This window comes from Anas acuta, chromosome 16 (genome assembly GCF_963932015.1).
Source record: "Anas acuta chromosome 16, bAnaAcu1.1, whole genome shotgun sequence".
Taxonomy (NCBI): Eukaryota; Metazoa; Chordata; class Aves; order Anseriformes; family Anatidae; genus Anas; species Anas acuta.
Window position 1 is genome coordinate 2,056,132 of NC_088994.1, and position 25,429 is coordinate 2,081,560.

The 25,429-nt window shown below is 36.0% G+C and overlaps 1 protein-coding gene across 11 annotated transcripts in view; it reads right to left on the reverse strand.

Moving 5' to 3' along the window:
- The window catches only part of NCOA3 (nuclear receptor coactivator 3), an 83,844-nt gene that overhangs the window by 4,409 nt on the left and 54,006 nt on the right, over window positions 1-25,429 (reverse strand). For 7 of the 11 annotated variants that reach the window (XM_068701015.1, XM_068701022.1, XM_068701017.1 and 4 more), the window contains 20 exons: window positions 23,973-24,048; window positions 19,051-19,158; window positions 18,194-18,366; window positions 17,011-17,111; window positions 15,921-16,095; window positions 15,152-15,340; window positions 14,797-14,898; window positions 13,880-14,020; window positions 12,520-12,667; window positions 11,260-11,648; window positions 10,123-11,003; window positions 9,158-9,293; window positions 7,898-8,086; window positions 5,200-5,439; window positions 4,331-4,457; window positions 3,645-3,816; window positions 2,798-3,094; window positions 1,588-1,689; window positions 881-1,106; window positions 488-662 (listed from right to left, as the gene is read on the reverse strand). In XM_068701015.1, coding sequence (XP_068557116.1) covers window positions 488-662; window positions 881-1,106; window positions 1,588-1,689; window positions 2,798-3,094; window positions 3,645-3,816; window positions 4,331-4,457; window positions 5,200-5,439; window positions 7,898-8,086; window positions 9,158-9,293; window positions 10,123-11,003; window positions 11,260-11,648; window positions 12,520-12,667; window positions 13,880-14,020; window positions 14,797-14,898; window positions 15,152-15,340; window positions 15,921-16,095; window positions 17,011-17,111; window positions 18,194-18,366; window positions 19,051-19,139 — 4,052 coding nt within the window. In that variant the 5' untranslated portion in view covers window positions 19,140-19,158; window positions 23,973-24,048. The remainder of the gene's footprint in view (window positions 1-487; window positions 663-880; window positions 1,107-1,587; window positions 1,690-2,797; window positions 3,095-3,644; window positions 3,817-4,330; window positions 4,458-5,199; window positions 5,440-7,897; window positions 8,087-9,157; window positions 9,294-10,122; window positions 11,004-11,259; window positions 11,649-12,519; window positions 12,668-13,879; window positions 14,021-14,796; window positions 14,899-15,151; window positions 15,341-15,920; window positions 16,096-17,010; window positions 17,112-18,193; window positions 18,367-19,050; window positions 19,159-23,972; window positions 24,049-25,429) is intronic. The other 4 variants (XM_068701023.1, XM_068701024.1, XM_068701026.1 and 1 more) reach the window with 1 other exon arrangement.

Below are 25,429 nucleotides of genomic sequence, written 5' to 3' on the forward strand. Positions count from 1 at the left end.
CCCTGTACCAGCTGTCAACATGTGAAAGAATTCAACAGAAGCCTAAAATTACTTCTACGTTTATTTGTTTCTGCATATTGTCTGTTTAACATAGAAATAAAAATTTCCCTCCCCAAAGGAATTTTGAATTTTTAAATACATGCAGAACTATGTATACACATTTCCTATTGTAACCTTTTCGGACACACTGTGGTACTATTCTGAACCTTTGTATTTCCCCCAAGTTGTGTTTTCAATATTTAAAGAGTGAATGTTGTCTCCAGTTGCAAAGACTGCAGGGGTCCAATATGACTAAGTGGAACTAGGCATAATACAGGTTCAATCAGTGTATTTCCTAAACCAGAGCAGGATATCAAGGACAATACAGACTTTAGAAATATAATTATTATTTCCTTTTCTATGTCCTTTTCTTACTACAAGCTATAGTTTCTATTTTTGGGCAAACTGAAAACAATTTTTGAGCTATAGGTTATAGCTGTAAATTTACCTGCTCCTGGTCATGCTTCCTGAGGGCCAGCCCTTCATCTCAGGAGACTGGTACATTGCTGCTGCCTGAGGATGCTGCATCATAGGATTCTGAGAGGGTCCCATTCTTGATGACATCATTGGATTGGGAGGGCTTGATACTCTACTAAAGGCAGGATCAGGTTGTTGGGTTATTCCTGACAAGACAAAAAACACTATACTCAGTTATCATCACCTAGGCCTTGGTTTATCTTCTTGCAAGGATGGGGGGGGGGGAATAATCTTTGTTATAGGAACATTTCCATTTTTCAGAATGATCAGTATTTAGTAAATTTGGATTAATAAATAAAAAAGGAAAAGAACACCAGACAGACATTCAAAACAAAACAAAAAACCACCATGTTAGTACTAGTACCATAATTAGGTGGATAGGAGAATTGCTGTGGAGGAACTTGAGCCATTGGAGGGCCTGTCAGACCACTGTCCATGCTTCCTGAGGCAGTCACATTTGGTGGCGGACTGAAGGCCTGAGGTTGCTGTTGCTGCTGCATCATCATTGCCATCCTCTGTTGTCTAAAATGATGACTTATTAGCTCCCTGTTACGCTGAGCCACCATTTGAGCATTAAGAAAACCTTGTTGCTATCCCCCAAAGAAAAAAAAATCATATTAGAAAAATTTTACAAATAAAGTTGTCAGACTCAATCAAACGGTGTACAATCTAAGACCCAGTATATCACTCACTAGAATAGAAAGAAATTTTATTTTTAAGAAAACCCACAGCTATTACAAAAAATATCCAAATTTCATACAAAGGTTTTCATTGAGTTGTTACTAGTACAAAACAGGTGACAGAGTAGACTGTCTATTACTTCCTACATGGAAAAGACAGTTTGCATACTGTATTGATAGCATGGACCCAATGAACAAACCTCTCTGAAGTCTCAACAATAAAAGAGGTAAAAAAAAAAAAAAAAAAAAAAACTTTTTTTTAATTATATGATGGAAGAAAAAAAAATGCTGTGGCACCATGAAAAAAGGTTTAAATTCTAAACAAACCTGTAAAAGAGGTGTCTGTGTAAAAATGACTGTTTCAGAAATCATTAGTGTAATAATTACTTACCTGTGATGCCACCTGTGGCTGCATAACTGGTCTCATCACTGAGGTATTACTGCTTGGATTTTCCATTTTCATTTCAAGGGCTTGACGGGTTTGATTCATGAACTTAGAAAAAGATATTTCAGCACTGTTAGCTTGAAAATACCAGTATCTGAACAAAATTATGGCAACTCCTTAAAAAAAAATTCTTTACACACCACTTGAATCTCTAAAGAACAATGGTTAATTTTTCCTCATTTGATATCCCTGAAGTACCAAACTATTTGTTATCGAGCTCAGACAGACACATAAAAAGAAAAAAAAACTTCAAATAGTGCAGTACTACTTGGCTTTATTTTTCCCTCTGAAATAGCACTTTTTAAGAATAAATATGTAACAGACTATCTCTCTGTTCCAAATCATGTTTGGGGACAAAGAGTATAATCTCCAGCCTTGTTTAAAATAGTGAACTATTTTCTCCTTCCTTTCTATCACAACATCCCAAAACCATACAGCTTGAACTAGTGTTGTAGAACAGCCAAGACAGAAGACAGCATTTCCTAAGGATTTAACGTTGCCATTCCAGGTCACACAGCACTGTCTCAGTTTTCTGAGTTTTATTTGTACATTTTCTATTACCCAAAACTTCACCACGTCCAAATGTACTTCTGAAAGGCCACAGCACAGGAAGCATTCTCCATACTAAATTCATATTCAATGATGTTCTCTTATATTTGGTATCAGGACTTCATTTCTCACATGGGAATTCAATACTGCAATCATGCAGCAATTTTTTAAAGCAGTGCTTTCAAGCCAGTGTTAAGATCTTTAGATAAAGTGGTTTTATCTACTCTCTCAACTTCTGTCCTAAGAAAAAGCCTACGGCAACAGCAAATCATAAGGGAAGGCAAAATAGTATTTCAATAAGCTCAAATGCAGGGAAAAAGGAAAAAAAAAAAAAAAGAACAACAAAAAAAAGAACATTTGGTTTTCAGGAAAAATGTAACTGCTTATTTAGGGGTTAAAAATGATAATCTTAACATGGATAATGAGGTCATCCAGAGATGTTGTACAGGATTACCATTTTAATTAAAAAGCACTGTTAAAATTAAAGTTCCGTCCTTTCAATCATGTGCTATAATGTCAATTTCCATATTCCTGAAGTAATACGCAGTTCAGAGCACACCTCATTCTGAAACAAGACAAAAGAGTAAAAGCAGGAGCAAAAGATTACCTGCTGCCCCTGAAGCCTCTGCTGGAGCTGCATGCGGAGCTGCTTTGGTGTATTGGTCCGAGGTCTCATCACATTTGCTCTAGGATGCATACTTTGAAGTGGAAAATTGCTTTGTTGGCTCATCTGATTCATCACTGAATTAAAGGATGGCTGTTGTCCCTGAATGTTGCTAAAACCTCCTGGCAGGGCTGCCCCTTGCCCTTGATAGGGCTGACCATATAATGAAGGCTTCTGGTCAATCATCACTGCAGATTCCTGACCTTGAAATGAATCTTGCTTGGCTTCCAGAGCTTGCCCCTTCAAGAGACGTAAAACACATACTGCTAGTGAGACCAATAGTTTCTTGAGTAGAAGATAGCATAGGCAAGATTACTACTAGTTTTGTCTCTAGACAAGTGAAATAGCAAAGTGATTGTTAATAATTTATTTTAAAATCAGTTCTGCTGCACACTACTCACATAAGCAGATCAATATCATTATTCAAACCCCTTTGCACTTTTAAACTGCAGTTTGTACAAAAAATGGTATGATTTTGTGTTTTCGAGTAAATTCCGAAGATTTTAACAGAATTTCTTTTTCCTATTTGCTAGCCATGCAAATTCAGGCAGGGTGAAATTAGAAGAGATGAAAGTGTCCTACTCACTCATCAGTTTAATCAATACTAAGTTCTCCAATGATAACCATTACTCTAAACAAATACTTCCAAAGAGATTTAGAAAAACAGCATCAAGGAAGTGAGAAGAGACACATGTGAGTAAGGAGGCTCTCCTCACTTTCTTTTCATATACCAAAATAATAAAGGCTATTGGGAAAAAAAAAAAAAAGGCCAGAATTTCTTCCTTCTTACTTGGTTTACAAGATCAGGAATTCCTAGCGCTCTGTCAATTTCTTCCAGGCTCGTGACATCTGTATTACTCAGCAAAGTGTGCAGCTGATCCAAAAGCGCTCTTTCCTCATTCTGTCCTTCCACATTTGGTGCTGCACATAAGAGGTCATCCAAAGAGTTTCTCACTAATTGTCTATAAATATATATATAAAAAAAATGCAACCATTATGAACTATAGAGACATGTACTTAGTTTTTATATTATATATTGACCTGGTGATGATGAAGTACTATAATCACCCAGAAGACTGAAGTAAGACTTAAAAACTTAATGTCCAAAATTTAGGTCTAGAAACACCCGGTCAACTGTCATCTATTCTTCAACACTTGCAAATTCTGTTTTCTCCTGGCACCTAAATATTAACTTCTGAATGTGCCAGAGAGACATAATTTAAGATTTTCCCACTTCTTTTCTCTGTGCCTCCCAACTCAGGGACTGATTGGTTCTGTTAGCAAAACCTTTTCTGGGGCTGGGTTAAAGAGGTCCAGTTGTCATATGATGACAAAATATCAGCAGAATAGGAAATAAATTCTGATCTGTTGTCCCCACCACATAAGCTACTTTGATTTTTTTTTCCACGTCTTAAATTCATCTGACAGAGTGAACAGTTGTATTCAAACACTTTTAAAAACTTTCCTTAATTCTACCTGTTTTGTGAACTCCGCGATGCTTGCTCCATGGACAGCATGTTGTCAGGCCATGATCCTGGCTGGTTAGATGGTGCCGGCTGTCCATACGGATTCCCCCCCAAACCCATGTTAATCTCATTCGACCCTGTGAGGTAAAACACTTGTTTTTAAAACAAAAGGTGTCATCTTGCTTTTCAGTGTTCACACAAAGTGTTGTGGAAGATCACATAAATTATGAAGTAGCTTCAAGAGCTACTAATTAGCATTGTTTCAAGGTGCATACGTAAATTCATCCTCAGGCTTATTTCAGAAATATGATACGACCACAGATTTAAATGTATGACTACTTAAATGAGTACCTGAATTTGCAATGTGGTTCCATATGAAATTTGGATAAGCCATGTGAGAAGAGTTTTGAAAAATTTTGCAAAAAGCTTTTAAAAACCCTGATCACTGAGAAGTTCACAGTAATGATAATAATAACTACATCAAAGATTATTAAACAAATTAGGTACCAAATAATGTGAATTAAATTGATCAGAATACTAGCATCTTCACATATAATCATAAATGGCATCCAGTTCCTGGAATTTAGCAGAGAAGTACTGCACTAAAGAAACAGAAATAATCTATAAATTATCCAAAAAAGATCTGGAGACTCAGCATGAACAACATATACATAAAACACAGATCACCAGAAAAAAAAAAAAAAAAAACATCAACAAGTCATCAAATGCCCCAGTCAGGGGAGATAAGTCTTAACCTCAAAAAGTCAAGTCTTCAGATGAAAAGCTAGCATTGTATGAAAACTGAAAACATTTTGATGATGCTTGCAAAGAAACTAATGAGATAGTGCTAAGTATGACAATAAAAAATAAAGAACTTACTCATGTGAATCATTTGCTGTTGTAGCATTGGTCTTGTACCAGGTATGCTATTAGAACGAACGGGCAGTCCAGGCATAGAGCTGCCTGCTGTGGGTCTGGGCAGTGATGCACTAAACTCAGGTCCTGGTCTCATCACTGAAGTAGAACTTGTAGGTTCCAACCTGTTAACCTTTGAGTTTGGCAAACCCCAGTCTCCAGACTGGTGTTGATTCATAGCTACACTTCTGTTGGGAGCGCTCACTATAAAGAAAAGCACAAAATACAGTCTTTTTTTTTTCTAGAACGCAATACGTATTTTTGTTTTAAAACTAACTATAAGTAGATTTATTTGTTGTTGGTTTTCATTTATTTTTACACCAACAAAGATACTCACCAATGACAGAGCAATTCACTGAACACTTAACAAAAGCAACTAAAGCTTACCATTCTAAGTTTTGAATCATCAGTTACACTACTCATTAAATATATTTTAAGTTGCCAATGTTTGACTGCCACTATGACTTGTTCTTGCTTCTATATATGAAAAACACATTAAATTCAAAACTTTTAATAGTCAAAAATAATCTCACTTATAAATAAACAGCTATATTCTTAAAACCTCAACTAGAGATAATAATTAAGAAGTATTTCTATGCCGATTATAAAACTAATATTCAAATAATAAAAATAATAAAAACTAATAATAATAACAAATAATAAAAACTAATATACAAAATTAGAAAGGCCAAAGCTCATCTGGAGCTCAATCTGGCTACTGCCGTTACAGACAACAAAAAATCTTTTTACAAATACATCAATGCAAAACAGAGGACTAAGGAGAATCTCCATCCTTTACTGGATGCAGGGGGAAACATTGTTACAAATGATGAGGAAAAGGCGGAGATGCTTAATGCCTTCTTTGCCTCAGTCTTTAGTGGTAATACAGGTTCTTCTCTGGATACCCAGTACCCTGAGCTGGTGGAAGGGGATGGGGTGCAGAATGTGGCCCTCACTATCCACAAAGAAATGGTTTGTGACCTGGTACGGCACTTGGATGTGCACAAGTCGATGGGGCCGGATGGGATCCACCAGAGGGTACTAAGAGAACTGGCAGAGGAGCTGGCCAAGCTGCTTCCCATCATTTATCAGCAGTCCTGTCTATCGAGGGAGGTCCCAGTTGACTGGCGGCTAGCAAATGTGATGCCCATCTACAAGAAGGGCCGGAGGGCAGACCCGGGGAACTACAGGCCGGTCAGTTTGACCTCAGTGCCAGGGAAGCTCATGGAGCAAATTATCTTGAGAGTCATCATGCAGCACTTGCAGGGCAAGCAGGCGATCAGGCCCAGTCAGCATGGGTTTATGAAAGGCAGGTCCTGCTTGACGAACCTGATCTCCTTCTATGACAAAGTGACGCGCTGGGTGGATGAGGGAAAGGCTGTGGATGTGGTCTACCTTGACTTCAGCAAGGCTTTTGACACCGTTTCCCACAGCATTCTCCTCAAGAAACTGGCTGCTCTTGGCTTGGACTGGCACACGCTTCGTTGGGTTAGAAACTGGCTGGATAGCTGGGCCCAAAGAGTCGTGGTGAATGGAGTCAAATCCAGTTGGAGGCCAGTTACTAGTGGCGTTCCCCAGGGCTCGGTGCTGGGGCCGGTCCTCTTTAATAGCTTCATCAATGATCTGGATGAGGACATCGAGTGCACCCTCAGTAAGTTTGCAGATGACACCAAGTTAGGTGTGTGTGTCGATCTGCTCGAGGGTAGGAAGGCTCTGCAGGAGGATCTGGATAGGCTGCACCGATGGGCTGAAGCCAACTGCATGAAGTTCAACAAGGCCAAGTGCCGGGTCCTGCACCTGGGGCGCAATAACCCCAAGCAGAGCTACAGGCTGGGAGAGGAATGGTTGGAGAGCCGCCAGGCAGAGAAGGACCTGGGAGTGATGGTGGACAGTCGGCTGAATATGAGCCAGCAGTGTGCTCAGGTGGCCAAGAAGGCCAACGGCATCCTGGCTTGTATCAGAAACACTGTGACCAGCAGGGCTAGGGAGGTGATCGTCCCCCTGTACTCGGCTCTGGTGAGGCCGCACCTTGAGTACTGTGTTCAGTTTTGGGCCCCTCGCTACAAGAAGGACATGGAGGTGCTTGAGCGGGTCCAAAGAAGGGCGACGAAGCTGGTGAGGGGCCTGGAGAACAAGTCCTATGAGGAGCGGCTGAGGGAGCTGGGCTTGTTCAGCCTGGAGAAAAGGAGGCTCAGGGGCGACCTTATTGCTCTCTACAGGTACCTTAAAGGAGGCTGTAGCAAGGTGGGGGTTGGCCTGTTCTCCCACGTGCCTGGTGACAGGACGAGGGGGAATGGGCTTAAGTTGCGCCAGGGGAGTTTTAGGTTGGATCTTAGGAAGAACTTCTTTACCGAAAGGGTTGTTAGGCATTGGAACAGGCTGCCCAGGGAGGTGGTGGAGTCACCATCCCTGGAAGTCTTTAAAAGACATTTAGATGTAGCGCTTAGGGATATGGTTTAGTGGGGACTGCTAGTGTTAGGTCAGAGGTTGGACTCAATGATCTTGAGGTCTCTTCCAACCTAGAAATTCTGTGATTCTGTGATTATAAAACTAATATTCTTTAATGCTTCCTCTACCAAAGCTCATACTATAATCTTGCAACATTTTTTGCATTAAAGCTTTTTCTTTTACAATGAGAACTATTTATACTCAATCAACAAACCTAGATTTGCTCCAAAATTTTCCTGGTTTTCAATCATTCTTGGACTTCCACCCATCATGTTTTGCTTTTGTAACATGGAGAATGCATTGACATTCCTCACTGGAGCACTCGAACCCACAGGACTGTCTAAAGACATGGCTCTGTTGAAAGGTGGACGGGTAGGCTGCACAGACTGGGGATTCCTCATACCTGTTGAAGAATTAAAAGAAACTTGCAATTGTATATTTTAAATAGAAAGTACAATTAACGACTTGTAAAAAATTAATCTATTTACAGGCATGTATATTTGACCTTAAACAAGCCAATAGCTAGCTACTCTGCTTATGTTCTCACTGCCTAAGCCACATTTTGAATGTATAGTTCAGACCTTTCACAGGCAAAGCCAAATGCAACTACATCTGACAATAGACATAAAGAGCTATGTTTATGTTTGTTTTTATAATGAACCCTGCTTTTAATATTTTGAAATACTCTAGTATTTCAGACACTTTAACATATAGGAGTGGACTACCCATCCTTTGGATAACTCTGACATGGAGACAGAACAAGTCAAATGGATCTCTGTTTGAATGAAGTGGAGCCCAGAAGCAGTATGTTTTTGAGCACTTTGCATTACGTGGATTTATTAGTGAGATCACTGTGTTCTACAGCCAATGCTGTCAGTGATCTTACATTTTTCATTTTCCATGATTCACCTCCTTAGGTTACATGAGCAAACTATGACCCCATATAATCAAGAGATGACCAACATTATAAAAGGACATGACAATTGTAATGATAATGACGCTAGTTTACTAGTAAGGTCGTCATCTTTTCCTGCTCAGCTTCCTGTTAAGAAAGGTCATTCCTTTCAATGTCAAAGAGGAATATTGGTTAGGATTTGCAGGCCACAAGATGTTTTACATAGAGTAAATGGAAAATCAAAGGCTTGCCACCAGTCCCATGTTATTTCCTTAGTCATCTGCAAGGAACAAAAATCCTCAATTTCAATTTACAACTGACAAAACATTCTTCCTGATGTCTTGCCTCTGAGAAATCTGGTAGACAATTCCAGAAGATACCATTAAATGAGGAAATGACATTAACTGTATTCGCTGTGTACATAGGAGATAAGTGCTGCCATTTTGCATTGCATTTATCTGTAAAGATACAGCAGATCAAAATGTATTCTCTAAGGATTTTAGGATGCATTATGTTTACATCAAGTAAGAAGAAAAGCCTAATTTTAAAACAAAAGTGATATTAAATGAAATTTCTTACTCAATGGGGCATTTCCTTGAAATAATGCTTGCTTTGTTCCAAAGCTATTTCCATTTGTAGACATAGCATTATTATAAAACTCCGAACTAGTCAGATCACCTAAAATTGCATCCAAATTATCCAAGTCTCCACTCATCTGAAAAAGCAGCAGTAAAATAACCAAGGTTACTTAATATCATACAACTATCATTCAGCTTTTATTTAGCTCCTCACTAATCTTAAACAATATTACTGAGATAAATGTTTTAGTTCACAGACAGTACCTTAGGCTTTCTCCCAATTTCCAAAGAACTTCCAATATCAATTAACTATGTTTTTTAGAGTATTTTGCTCTGTTAATTTTGAGAATAAGGTGATGTTGGAGGTACACATAAATAACAAGAGAAGTTTGAGACAACTTTTCCCTCATTTAAGGGAAAAAAGAGTACAAGAACCAATTAACTAAACCCAGTCAATATCTATTTTAAGCATTACACATTTCTGTGTATTGTTTATATTTTCAAAATTACATTACATAATGTCTGCCAATTTTACTTTTTGCTATTGCATTTCCAGCTAATTATAAAGGCATTTAACAGCTCTGTTTCCTAATAAGCCACAAAAATAAACATGTGCAATGTGAAATTGCAGATGCTAAAGATTTAATTTTAGGTAACAATTTGTAAATATATGCTACCTTAATCAAACAATAATTTAAAGTCTGCACTACGCCAGGACTTCAGTACAGCTACAGCATTTGGTTAAATACATATCCCGTACTTCTATTTGTTTGAACGTTGGCAGTTAGAATAAAACCTGACCACATAGTTGCCTACCATTTGCACATAACTTTGTTAGAAATGTTTATACGTGCATAGAAAGAGAGAAAAAAAAAAGGGGGGGGGTTGTCCTCTTACCAACTCACTGTAATAAAATAAAATAAAACACTGGCTAGTTCATTACCACCACTTTACATTATACTCTACCTCCTCTGTTGGTTCCGTTTTTATTTTCATGTCCTTTTCTTGACTGGAAGTAGGAATAGAAGAACTACTGCATTGACCCATTTTATTATCCACATTTTCTACTTTAGGCTTCAACTCTTTGGAAAGTGGATCCTTAACATCATCTTTATCTAACAGGTATCTTAGTAAAGCATTGTTTTCCTTCTTCTTTGGGCTCAGTTGTTCCTGTTTGACCGTGCCTTCTCCACATGGGGCTATATTAGCAGAGTCATGGTATGTGTCTTTACCAGTAGCTTCAGCTGTGATCTTGGCTACTTCTGCAGGAGAATTACCGTTCTGCAACAATTTATGTAAAATTCTATGCTTCTCTTGCAGGAGTGACCCATGCATGTTTGAGGAGGAAGACACCCCTCCAGATGTTGATGAGGAAACTCCCGAAGGACTGGTAACATTGGTAGAAGATTCTTTACAATTAGATTCTAACGGTGAGTTTGATGCTGTGGAATGTCCTCTTTCATCTGAGGAGCACGTGAGTAACTGAAGCAGCTTTTTATGCCCTTTGCTTTCAGATTGTCCTCTCTGACTTTCGGGTGTCTCCAGGCTTCCCTCTTTACTATCTTTTTCGCTAAGAAGATCCCTGCTGTTTGATTGGCAGAGGGAACTTTCCACTTGATTTTGTTCACAATACAAGCCGGAAGGGCTTTTGGAATCTTGGGTGCTTGCTTTATTTTGCTGAGCTACACTCATGTTTGGGGAATTATCCAATTTTGGACCCGGAGAAGAAAGTGTTGATAACAGGGAAGTTCCAACACCCTCACTAATGGCTTGAAGAGCACTAAGAGAACTGCTAGAGAAAGTGCTGTTGCTGGTGTTGCTGGCAGATCCCATTGGAGAGTGCATACCTGTATCACAGAAGAGAGAGCAAACTTATTAGATTACAGCACTGACTATAATTACTTTTCCTTCAGGATTATGTCTGACTGCTACATTGAGTTAATTACTTTAAAATAAATTTAAATAGGAAATTAGGTATAATACATTTAAGTCACATGTACACGGTCATATAGAGCTGTTAAAAAGGATGAAAAATTGAATTCAGATAAAAGTGGGAGAAGAGAGCTTTTTAAAAAAAAATAGCTTGCAGCAAAAATGAAGTACCTGTAACTGGAGAAAACTGGTGTGAACTCATTTTTGGACTCCCTCGATTCCTAGGAGATATCATTATATTCTGCTGGTTGGACGTTAAACCAGGACTACCATGTGGTGGGCTACTTATATTTAAGCCATAACTGTTGTTCTGATAGGCAGAGGACTGCATTCCTGGTCCAGAGTTCACTGGCCCCATACTACCAGGGCCTCCATATCGAGAGTTGCTCAGCTGACTCACTGTATTGGGATCTCCCATGCCGTAGTTCCTGTTCTGCAATGGCATGCTTTGACTGGGTGACATGTTCATAAGACCACCAACAGAATTTGTATTTCCAGCCACAGGTGTTCTCATGTTTTGCCCAACTGCGTTAGGATTTTGTCGATATCCATTTTGCTCTCTGTAAATTCAACAACCCCATACACCCCAAGAGAACAAATTTAAACTGTATTCAGAATCAAGTGCTATAAAGACAGAACAACATTATTGAATAATTTTTCAATAAGAGAAGTGAGAACTCAAGCATCTCCACAAAAGCAGAACTGAAATATGCCACTCATTTATTCATTCTAGAAGTGTTCAGTCCTTTAGGTGAGTTGAGTTACAAGTGCATACAGTATTACCCCTTCTTTCTTCTACTTCGTTCCTGAGTCAATGCATGACACTATCCTAACATGCACACTAATCACACCCTGAACAATCTCAACTACTCATTTTTCAGCATCTGGAGATACTTTAATGCCAGAAGCTGAGAGACTCCCTCCAGAGTGGCACATCAATTATTCCTGCAATCAACAAGAACAGGTCACATGAAATGCTATTTAAGGTACATTTGAGTCATCAGTGATGCATCTGAGGGGGTTTTGTTGTTGTCTTTTTAACTGATCTGCAATTAAAAAGAACAAGATGCAAGATAAAGCATGTAACTAAGCATTTCTATTTCCAGTGTTTCATCATTATAAATGTTAACCCAAAAGAATACTAAACACATAATAACAGGCCCCCTGCAGGAACAGAAGGAAAAACTTCCCTTTTGACTAGGACTGTCATTCTGCCACACAGCTGTGAGGCTGCATGTCGACTAAAATCTTAGATTGAATAAATATGTCATTTATTTTCATGCCATGCAACACTGCTTCCCAAATTATTATTCTTCTGTTTGACCTTTAACGAAATAAAATATTTTGGCATACTAGTTTTTCAGTTATCTTCAATGTTAGATGTATTTTTAAAAGCTATGACACTTAGATGACAGACACCATTGATTTCACCTTTGAAGAAAGTGGGTAGAGACAAATCCATGACGGTCATTAGTTACAGGATTTCGAAATAGTTTACTCTTTGTTTGTGCTGTCACGATAGTACCATCCGCTAAAGAAAACCGATACAGTGGTGTTTCAGCATGACCTTGTGTATAAGCTGTAAAGGAAATACACAGATATCAGTCGTATATAAAAGACCAAAAATTGTTAATATGCACCCTACAAATTTTTCAGCAAAATACCCCTCTTCTGATGAAGATAAAAATAATCCAAGACACACTCAAGACTGATATTCAACTAAAGGAAGCATTACGCATTTTCTCCTCTAACAGCAGAGGGAGCAGAAAAGCAAACAAAAGATTATTTTGATGCTGCAGTATTTTGTGCTAACCATGCACAGCTGGCAAAGTTCTACATTTAACAGATTTCCAAGACTAGATTAGCAGGTTTCCATGACTCGTCCGTGGGGAGAAAGACTAATCAACACTTAAATAGCAACTTCAGTTAAATAAATAGGTAACAAATATGAAATAGAACTGAAATTTGGAAGGCTTCTGATTAATTATTTTCAATTTCTTTTTTTTTTTTTTTAATCAAAAAATTGTGGAAACCACTGCTTTTAATCTGAGACCCAAATTTCTTCTTAATGTGAGAATTATTTAATCAATTAAGTTGAAGAACTTTCAGTGGAATCTCCGTTTTCTGCCACTAAATGTTTTTCCTGATTTAATATCCCCCCTACTTGAATTTGTTAATCCTTGAGAACCACTAGAGTTTAGAAAATGTAGGAAATTTCATTTTCTTACTGTAGATGGTGGCTGTACTTCACTTTATCAAGATTATCAAAGTAGCATTACAAAATAACACTGGAACACTGAAAATATTTTGAAACCCTGTGTCTTGAATAAGATGAAAAAAGGCATCAGCACAAACATTACCACTTTTCAGACCAGCTAACAAGTAAACTATCCTTTCTTTAGCAAAATAAAATTAAAAGAAAGTCATATTAAAAGAGAATAACAAGCTAACGACAAACAAGTATTACATGTTATTACAGAAATTTAGCTGTCACTGTCCTTGCTATATCCATCCATGGAAAAAAATATTACTTCAAGCTTCCAGATTATTTATCTGGCATTTTCCATGAAAAGTATCTACACAGACACATTAGAAAAACAAAATAAAACTTGTATCAGAATTTCCATTTCTTAACAGTTCATCCTTCTTCAGACTGTACATATGAGTCACAGCAATCAACTAAAAATATAGAAAAAATGTACACAGGCAGAATTTTAGCCACTTCTGTTTTTCAGAAAAATATGCAGTCACTGGGAAAAGCAGTACAAGCAAACTGCAAACAGATTTTTACCTTCATGATAATGGCGTTTGTTTGACCATGTCTGTCCATCATTATGGCATAAGAACCTCTGAATACATCGACGAATTGTATCTTCAAAGCCAGGTCTCATGGAAGATCGCAATGAGTTTGTATCAATGTTAACAAGTTTGCCTGTTACATGGAAGAAAACATGCAAGATAAACTCCTTATGACTATGCCAATCCTTTCATATAAATATGGTACATTTCTGAAGGCTCCAATATCACTGTTTGAATTGTTCATCACTGTAACACCCAATTTCGAGTATGCAGAAGCTACATTTATGAATAATCTGCCATATGGGAGTATGATGCTACATGTTAAAACATCAATACCCAAATGGATTTAGATAATCATAAAAGAGAAGTTCAAACATCCACACGTTAATGCTAGGTCTTTTAGAAAACATACAGCAACTTTATCTCCAGTTACAGGCATCTGAAGGATTCACAGGCAGTAAAACTTTCTACTAACCAGCTACATCCACAAATTAACATCTTAAACATAAACACCTAAACACCCCATATAGATAAGTATTTCAATTTAAGCAATGTAAAGCACTTTAAATATTAGCTCACGTACTGCAGAAAAATACAAACATTCTAAAGAACTTTCATTACCTTAAATTATGATTTATATTTCTTACATGTGAAGGAAAGCATAATGAAAACAATTTGCAACGCTGCCAAGTAAAGATACAATACAGACAGAAATTACAGGCAGAAAATGTGTCCCACACTTGCTATTACACCCCAGTGTCAATGATGGTATACTAAAAAAAAAAAAGTTAGAAATTCTTGTTACGAATTCTGCTAGTCACTATGGATCCACAACTTACTTATTTATCTAAAACAAGCACATGGGCAAAAAAGATACCTTCATACCTTCATCTTGGGTACATTTCTCACCTGAAAGATCATGTCTGGTAATAAAACTCTCTGGGTTTGTTGGAAATACTCTTTCAGCAGTTGTGATACGACGTGCCACACAAATCATACAAGACTGCAAATCTGTATTTAAAAAATAATAGTTTTTCTTCCATTTTTTCCTTATTTCATTCTGTTAAAGACTAATAAAATAGCTGGAGCATCTTGCATTGTTAAAATAGAAGTATAAACAATAAGAATTTAAGTTTTTGCATTCTGTTCCTGTTTCATTCAGAAATGGATTGCATAAGCTACAGATTTCATAATATATACCAAATAACAAAAAGCTTTACTCAGAGATTTCTTTTCTGAACAGTAATTGAATAAAATTTCCTACCTTCCCCCTCTTCCATCATAGCTCTTGGCTGAGATAAAGCAAAACACTGCATTGTTTCGTATCTCTGACGTGTATCCTGATGGCTGCCTACATCTTCCAAAAGATCATGAGAGGTTTTCACCATCATCCGGCAATTAAATGTATGGCTCTTCTGTCTAGGTGTTTCATTGGTCCAAGCAACACCGTTAACTTAAAAGAACACAGTATGGGTTTATAATGATTTTCTATATTTTTCTTAACTTAGATACCTTGTTACTAGATTACAGAAATTAAAGAATTTTAAAATGTACTCAATATACCATCAGTTCTATACCTTGGGAATAGTAATGTTGTGAGCCAAGTTAAATTAAAAAAACTCTTTCCTTAATATGATACTTTCACTCTTACTTGAAAGACAGCTGAAAACTCATTCCCAGATTTAAAAAACAAGCAGTTCCTTCAGCTAGCCCTGGAGCTACACAAAATGTGTTCCTTTAGTACGCTTGTTTTAAGTTACAGGTAAACAAACTGAAAAGGCTAGAGTACAGTGTGAATTTCCAGCACATTTATTTCTAGTGGTGTGCTTATTAAGAATATTTTAATTTTGTGCATTATTAAGAACGTACTAACATTTTTTCAAAATTAATATACTTTTGGAGTCAAACTTACTTTGCAAAAGTAAATTGTTTTGTGAGGTTATCCGTTACAAGTTACTTAGGTGTTTGTTTTTTTCCTTCTCTGATTATTTTCAAATAGTCTAATGACAGTATAGTAAGTCAACTTTCATTACCTGAAGATTTTGGTAAGTTTTTAAGGAAGTCCTTCCGGTCCTCTTCATGCAGGATACCATAGACGCTTGTATTTACCAGATCTTCTTGTTTATATTGCAAATACTGTGTGACATTTTCTGACACAAATACTATGTTCCCATCTCGATTTACAACAAACAGGAAACCATCCAATGCCTAAATATCAATGTGACAATAGACCATATAAGACTGCAAAATTCTGAACATAATTTAGTTTAAAAATTATGCAGGTGCTAAATGTCAAATTATAATATATGCATTTCTTTTCACTGGTAGTACTAAATTTTCAATCTTTTCTGCTCAGAAAATTGTGCCTGTTAAGAAATGATTTCAATATCCAAAATCAATCTATTCATTTATTATTCAATTGAGATTTTTCATAGTGATATCCAGCTTTCATGTTTTATTCTTTCTTTATCTGAACCAAAGATAATGAATTCATAACATTATTTCAATAGCTGGCAAACTCAAAGAAATTCAGTAGAAACAAGTAGTAAGACCTGACTATGAAGACATTTCCACCAACAAGTGACAAGGTAACAGAGAGTCTATCCGTTTGTTAAAATACTGTATGTTCTTAACTGAAAGAAAAATTAATTTTTTATTCAAAATGATAGTTTCAAACATGCTTTTTCTTAGATTATTATGCTTGATAGCAGCATTTTTTGAAGATGCTCCACATTTTAGAAACACAAACATCAAAATACATCACAGACCCCTAGTCTCTGTAAAACCTCATCCATTTATTTTAATGGACACTCCTTAAAGCTAAGGGAAAATATTCCTTTTATGGCTAAGCTCTGCTTTAGTAGTAATTTGCTAATGACTGCCAGAAAAAGTAAAGCACAAGAATACAAGAAAAGGCCAAAGGTTATTCTTTTCTTTCATTCTACAAATTATTTCAGCAAAAATAAGAAAAAACAATGGATTTTATTTCTGATCCTTTCATAGTTCCATATAGTTCTTGCATACTATATCACTATAGCATTGCAGACTCTATTGTAATAGTTTCAGCTGCTCTAAATATCTTTTTTTCCATAGGGATTTACCAGGTACCTAGTTTGTACTTGCCTGTAATAAAAGAGGTCCCAAAGAATCCTTATCAATAACTCCTTGGCCCGTAGAAGACACATCAGCTTTCTGAACATCATCATCATTAGAAACAGCTTTTCCTGAAAATCAGATGTTTCCATAAAGCAACATTTCATATGAAACTATATTTTTAATATTACTAGCCAGATTCTGAGAAGTAAATAAATAAATAATAATTTTTAAAAAAACAACAACGCTAAAAAAAACACTGAGAGAGGAGATCTCAAATAGTGTGCATTGCTTATGACCAGAATAAATGTCATGGCTACATAATATCAAACCCTTTGCTCACAAAAATTGTCTTGACAGTTAAAAGGTGGATCAAAGCAACCATCACTCTGTTTTGTGAACAGTATTTCTTCTGCTGCTTCCGGGATCATATGTCTGATGAATGCTTGATGAATCTTTCAATGTCCATTAAACAGACTTTTTGGCACATCTTTCTGATTTTATTTTGATTATCTCATCATCACTGGTCACAGTCCTCAAATGCTATCACAACTGTTCTATGAACAGTCTTTGGTAGTGTTAATATATGTGTTTGTGAGCACACAAATCTGTCTGTATGAATATGTATATATATGAATAAAATTATATTTTAAGGATCAAAATATCCTAAATGATAAATTTGGTTGCAGGCAAAGGTGCAATGGGCATCCACATCAGGCAGGAGAATTACAGAAAACAAACAATAAGCTTTGTTCTGTGGTATCGCATACTAAGCTGTATAATGAAACAATTATTATATAAGAGTACACGCAATTGAATTAGAAATATCTTAAAACAGATGTCAAGGCATCTTTTTAGAATTGTTTTAACGTATTCAGAATTCTGGTAAATTAGCAGGACGGGCAAAATACACAACATAGCTCACTTGATTTGAAACAAGAATCTACTGTTCAAAGGAAATATGTATTGTCGACACTTGGTAGGCTAGTCATTTAAAATATATATATTAATATGTATATATATAGTCATGTGAAATATATATATATAAATATATATATAGAATACATATATATTCCATCACTATGAATTTCCTTTTTTTTTTTTTTGCATATACCTATTTCAAAATATATGTATTATACTACTTAGTCTTTCCCTTTGAAAGAGGAATCACAAGAAAATGAAATTGTTTGTTTGGCTTAGCAGGGAACTGTACCTTGCTCTTTTATCTGTCGAATCTGTCTCACGGTTTCTTTTAAAATAGCACATTTGTCTGGTTTGACATTGAAATTATCAATGTCACTCAGATTAGCAGATATCAGTTCAGCCAATTCTTCAATGTATTTGCTTTCCTGCTCACGCCGACGCTTCTCACCACTGCAGGTCAGACTAGGAATAAAAACGTTATTAAATATACTTATATTCCATCATGCACACAGGCTGTATGCTCACACTGAACTTCGATGTACTTCTTGTAACACCTATCTATTAAACCTAAGTAGTAGTCATTCTTCTAGCAAACACAAATCTAACGGGGTGTGTGTGTGTTTTGGTATGTTGCTGTTTGTTTGTTTGGTTTTTTGCCTTTTTTTTGTTTATTTGTTTGTTTTGTTTTTAATAATCTTAAGTACCAATTTATCTTAAGGGGGCATGAAGTTATTCATCAAAAAAAATCCTTCTGTGATATTCTGTTGTCATATATTGAAAATAGTCACCATCTGAAATGAGGCCTGCAAATCAATTACCAGATATAAGATGCTGCCTCTGTAATTACCGTGAAGCAACAAGTTTTTCTTCTTTTGTCTTGCTATCACAGCTTCAAACAGTGACTCCTTAAACATCCACTCCAATAAGATTTAGCAAGAGACGAACTACTGAGTGTAGTTCATAAGCTTTGGCAGATCTACACATAATAGTAAAGCTGTGCATCTTCACAACAAAAACTGGCCTAACAATTTTTCAACTGAACACAATGCTTAGTAAAAACATTCTCAAAAGTGCAATGAAAACTTTTCAGATAGTAAAACAAACAAACACATAGCAAAAGAAACAAAGTAGTCTCTATACACCTACCTTGCACCTGGGGTATCACAAGGCAATGGCTTGCGCTTCCTTGACTCATTGGCCAAGCTATCTAAGGAGTTTTCTCCTAATCCACTCATCCTGACCACACATCAGCAACTAAAAGCAATACAATAAGAATTGTGAATGAACCTCTCAAAATAAAAGTACAAAATGTAGAGAACTTATCCAGAAAACTTATTTTTATCTATAGAACTGAGTCTTCATTTATTTATTTATAACTGAAAATCCATCTACCATTTTACTGTTAAAAATACATCTGGTTACAATTTTTTTAAATCTATTTCACCAAAATGTAGGTTTACAAAACTTTGCATTAATGTCAGCAAGACTAAATGTAAAAAAATGCATTTAATTTCATAGTATAAATTAGTATGAGTAATCTGTATTCTATATATGCTGAAATAATTTTTCCCATTTTCAGAGATGTTTAAAGCTTTGCACCATAGAACAGGAATGACTGTATAGCTCCAATTTGTCTGAAAACAGTAAGATTCTCAGTGTTTTAATATACGCTAGAAAACTTGATAAGAAATCGGTTTATTTACAAATAAAACAATAAAGGAACTAAAATGGAATATAGCCTTGAAAAGACATCTAGTAAACAAAGTGTTTCCAGGACAAGCCATCTAAAGAAAAAAGAGAGGTGTTTGCATTGCTTCTGATGTACTAATTTGGTTTTTGCTTACCAGCTTTTTGTGGCAAAAAATACTACAACTTAAGAGGAGCAAACTGAAAGGGAAAGACCCACAAGACCATACTTTTGTGAAGCAGCAGAGGGGTTGCTTGCAGCAGTTGATACTATTCCCATTTTATGTCAGCTACAGACAGAGAATTGGGGACATTCTTCCTACAGCAATACTAACCTTTGAAGACTTGAAAGGTTTGCTGACTGCACTGAGGAGGATACACTGAATTGCTCTTGCAGATTTGCACAGTTCAGAAGTAGACTGGCATACATTTAAAGCACTCTTAGCAGCTAAGCAAATGTTTAACATAAAGTCATATTGATAACCAAGTCTCATTCCAAGTGATATGCACTAGGACAGGAAGGGTAACATACTTTGTAAATCACAGGAAAATTAAAAATAACTGTAAAGTATAATCTTGCATTTGAAACAAACTATTACAGAAGATGCCTAACTCCACAACTATAGCAAGGACTGCACAGATATGAAGTTGGTGTAACAGCTAACTCCTTGATACAAAACCAGGATGGATAAGACAGGGTAGATCAAAAGGCAAGCCTGAGGACTGTTATTCAATCAGGTATTTCTCCAGGGTAAAAATTCCTAAACGCAGGGAAAATAGCAGCCCACCTTGCTTAAAGTACACAATTACACCACTAGATGACAGTATATTGCTAAACAGCAGCATGAATGGTATTTTCTTCAATTATGCAGCTGAATGAAAAGCTGCTCAGCTGAACAAGTAGTTTCAAAACCAAATTATATAAACAAGCTACGATAACGCAAAAAGCGGCCGATTCTCCAAAGTGGAGGCTCAGGACAGAACAGACTCACAGGGTCTTATGCCCGTGGAGCTCATGCTCAGGCTGTGGGTGACACACGCACCCGAGGATCAGGATTGGTGCTTCTCCCCTCCCGCAGCTGCATTCCCAAGCAAAGTGCGATGCTGCAGCACGAAGAGCTATTGCGGCGAGAGAGAGGATGAGCTAAGCTATAAAAAGATTCAAGGATGGCTCAGGAAGGGTGTGGGCACAGCAAGTATGTCTGAAGCTAAGAGCAAATGATTCTATTTAAGAGGAAGAAAGATTGAAACTGTATTAAATAGTGGAAAAACCAAGCTTGGATAGCTTGATTTTTGGCATTTCAATGGAATGTAATTTGGGTTGCATTAAGTGATTTAGAATGGAAATGCCATTTCTGGTTTGGCATCTACCTGTATTGACAGGTATCGAATTCAGCATAGGATTAAATAGAAAACAAAGTTACTATGTTTTGTCTCAGAAATATGATACACATCACAGCACTTGTATTCAAGAAAAACGTTAAGTGCCTACAAATAGAAGCTTGAAGAAGGAAGAAAAAACTTGGTAAGTGGTGTAGCTCGTTTCCCTACTGTTATACCCAAGTAGCTTGCAGTTCTTCTTCCATCCTGGAGCTGCAGAGTGCCCTGCGCATGCCTTTTCTTTCCCCTAAGAATACCTTTCCAGAGGTATTCCTGAGAAGGTACACAACATCTACAACAACTGCTTAGCTAAGGAAAATCTAGCAGCTGCTTTCCAATACGCGTGGATTTACAGTATAAATGGTTAATAGTCAAACTAATCTTCCTGCTACAGGACATCTTAGCAAAAGAAGCCATTATTGAGTGAGTTAATAATGAAACAAATCACCAGTTAAAAGATACCAGATATTACCTTTATCTATTGAATAAAAACCTGTAATTTCTAATGGGCTAAAGAGATTTTTGAAAAATAAATCTATTTGAGGGACAGAGGGATTCATTATTTTTTTATGCTACCCATTATATTTAGAAGACCACTCTGAAACAGTTTTCAAAAGTTAATGCATTTTTACCACTGAAATAAAAGAAGTTTAATATAACCACCTTCGTAAACCTATTTTCTGAGCTAAGTTAAAAGCACAATTTCTGGCTCTTGCATCTGTAATGCTAGCTATAAAAATGGTGCTAGAAAGACTCTATTGCTTATATTGCACAATCTGACTTAAGGAAAGCTTTATTTATTTATTTTTAGAAAAGTATTGCACAATGAAATTCTTATTTGCTTAATGAAAAGATATTTATAAGTTAGCTTAATCTGACACAATAAATAGCTCAGTTACTACGTAAACCAAGGAAAGTGTAAGCAACTTTAGATAAGTATAAGTTACCCAAAGCACAGGAATTATAATCTTTCATTATATATTATTATTCTTACTCAGAACAACTGAAAAATAGGCGTGACAATAATGACTTTCATAAAAAATCTGACAACTGGTTTGCTAACTTTTAAGTTTATACTTAAAGCAAATTTGAGAAAAGATGTTATAAGAGATGGTTTAATGTCTTCAAAGAAAAAGACATTAATTCCTTCAGCTGCAGCAGTAATGAACCACTATATACTAATGTTCCCATATCCACCTGTGGATTGGAACCAGAGGCAGCAACATTTGGAGAAAATGTTTCAAACTTCCATGACTATTTAAAAATATTAAATCCTAGAATTGTTTTTGCAATACCCCTAGATTTACCTTTTCCAATATAATCTTATATTTTCCATGTTTTTTCTCACTCATCAAAATGGGGAATCAAGAAAACAAAAAATAACAAATAACTTTTTGCTCATCAATGTGTCTTGAAAAAAGCATTAGTCCCTTTTAATGAGGTGCTTATGTCTCTACCCTTGCCTTATACTTTTCACATGGTAGGTCTATTAATTTTTCAATGAAAATCATAAATGGACTGTTAAAAAAGAAGCACTACTGTTTTGCACGACATAAAACCAGTTCTAGTAATTAACAGTCCATCCATTTCAACAATACATGTACAAATTTCAAAAGACAAACCAACAGAATTTAAAGAAATCATCAGCATTCAGAAGACTGTCTCTTTTCAACCTGCCAGTTTCAATATTTAGAGGCTAAAAAAATTCTAAAATTGTGTCCTGGTCCATCAAAAAACAGTAAGCATGTCAACAATAAGATGTTTGAAATTCAGAAGGTTCCTAAAGCCATTTATTAGAGAGCATTCAAGTCAAAAGCACATTAAGAAGTACTGAGTACATTAAGCAGAAAGTTTTCAGCCTGATGTGATCTTTTCTTCCCTGGTCTTACTCCCCTCACTCTCACATAAACTGGAATGCTCCTAACTTAGAACATTAATTTCTGCTATGTTGTCTTTCAGTGCGCTTGTTTGCTTCTTCAAGTGCTACTTCCCTTATGTTCTTTCTTATCCCAGTGTTCTCAGTTGGTTAAAGAGCTATTTACCAAAAAGGTTATGGCAACTGGGAAACTTTTGTCCTATCAGAAGCCAGAAAACACAGACAACTATATACTTCAGATTTAGGTTTTGTATTTGTTTAGTTGAAATAGTTGACCATACACACACACACAAGATAAAATTGTATTAAGTGCATACACTCTTTTAGCACTTTTTTAGTCCCATGAAACCATCAACATTTTGCTATAGTAAATATATGTATTTGTGGCATATAGCACATTTGGAAGCTCTTATGTCTGAGCTGACTTCTTGTTTGAAGAGTTCACTAGGGAAAAAGCATAAACTGGCTCTTAGCATTCCCCAGAATAAGCCAATTATGAAAAATTAAATCAAACCAGTCCTTTTCAGTGAATCATGAAGATGGCCTGGAATTTCTTTAATTGTACATAATTTTAAAGTATTAAATACAATCTTCCTTTCTAAAAACCAAGACATAATTCAGAAAACTTCTTAAGATGCAAACTGTAATAAACTGGTTTATGCTAAGGAAAGTCCTAAATCATTAAATTTAACTTTATGTAAATAAAACTAAAGACATTCTATTCAGCTGCTCCCCATTCTTAAGAAAAAAAATATTTTTTTTTTCCTTAAAAGCATATATATATAAAAAAAACATGATAACTTTCCAGTGATAAATTCTGATTCAAAATATTATTCAAACCAGCCAAAGTTTCTTTTGTTGCAAGACTGACCACAGAAACAACTGACATTCCCATTTACAAGGACAGGAGTCCACACAAAAGCAGACTCAAGAAACTCCCTTTATGTTAGTATTGCAGTAAGCCTTTGGTTCTCTCGCTCTCTTTCCCTCTCCTCCTCTCTTTCCTCCTTCTCTTCCCCTCTCCCCATGCTTCTTATATACTTACATGCATAATATGCAGATTTAAAAATGATACAGAAATAACTGTTCAGGTACATATAGTCCAAGTATAAAATGGGTAACTTACATGTCCTTAGCAAACATTCAAGCACAGCATATTTTTCATAGGACCTTCAGAATCAGAAGTCATTTTAAGTCACATCCTGAAAAACAAAAAAGGCTGTACATGGAAAAAAGTGTTTGCTTTTCAATATTTCATCTAACATTAATAATCTTTTTAAAAAGTAAGCACTCATTATTCAGATATTTTAATGTGAAAGATTATAACTCAATTGTACTAACTGTAACTGTCATTTTTGCTGTATTCTAAAAAAAATCTGAATCTCAACATCACAAATGCCACTAGTATGATAGATTTTCTTTCTTAAAAGAACTGAAAATGTTTATTTTAAATGCATTTTTTTTCCTTTAAGAGGAAAAAAAAGTAGATGTTTGATCTTAGTAACTTTAAAATCTATTTAAAAATATATATATTTTGTAAAGTTATGATTGGCAAGTACAAAACTAAGCACTTAGCCACTCTGCGTCAGCTTGTACATACTGCTTTGCACTGTTACATGAGAACAGCAAACTGTTTTCCAAGCTACAAACATTTGTTTTTCTGTTACCCTGTTTTTCTATGAAATTCTAGGAATGAGTAATCCATATTATCATGCATTTTATACAAGGTACGATTAAGTGTACTAATTAGTGAGATTCTGGGTCTCTACAGAGAATTATGGTAACTTAGGAAAAGTTTCAAACAACAGCTGCGTGATTGAATTGATTTACTGAAAACTGCTTAAAGCACTATGTAAAGCAGAGGCTGTTCAAGCTAATTAGAAAAATAAATTGCTCTTGGGAAATATTTATGAGACATTCACATGTAAGCACACACTACAGTCCTATCCAAAAGCAAGAGTTTCAAAACCGATACTTCTACCCAGACTACTTAATAGGTAATAACCAGCAGGCAGGTAAAGGAGTTCTATTCAAGTAGCTCATTTCTTAAGAGATTAAACTGAAGCTTTTCTTATCAACTGGTTGCATTCACATTCATCTGCTGTTTTAACCATCCCTTTGACAATACTGATTGTAGCTTTATTTTGAATTGCCAATTAGAAGGTTGATTGACAATGTGGTCACATAAGAGTAAGCATCAAGAGTAAATTGTCTACTAATTAAAGACGTCTATAACACTATTTTATGCTAAATCAACCTCTGCTAATCATGGAAACCAGAACATAAGAGCACACAGAAAGAAGAAAAATCAAAAGAAATCCTAAGATGAAGTATCAGAAACATTTGTTTGGACATGATGGAAAACTAAATCCTTCAGCTGCTCGTTTCCATAAAAATGCTAACCAGTCCTATACTGCACTCAGTTACAGCTTGCCACCTAGCTTCCTAGGGTGGTCTTATACTCAGCAAAAAGGCTATTTGCTAATATCTCTACTGCACAGGGTTTACAAAGGAAAAAGGTAGCATAAATTATATTCACTGCTCAATGCGATGTGAAGCTTTTTCTTCCTCAGATTTTTAGAG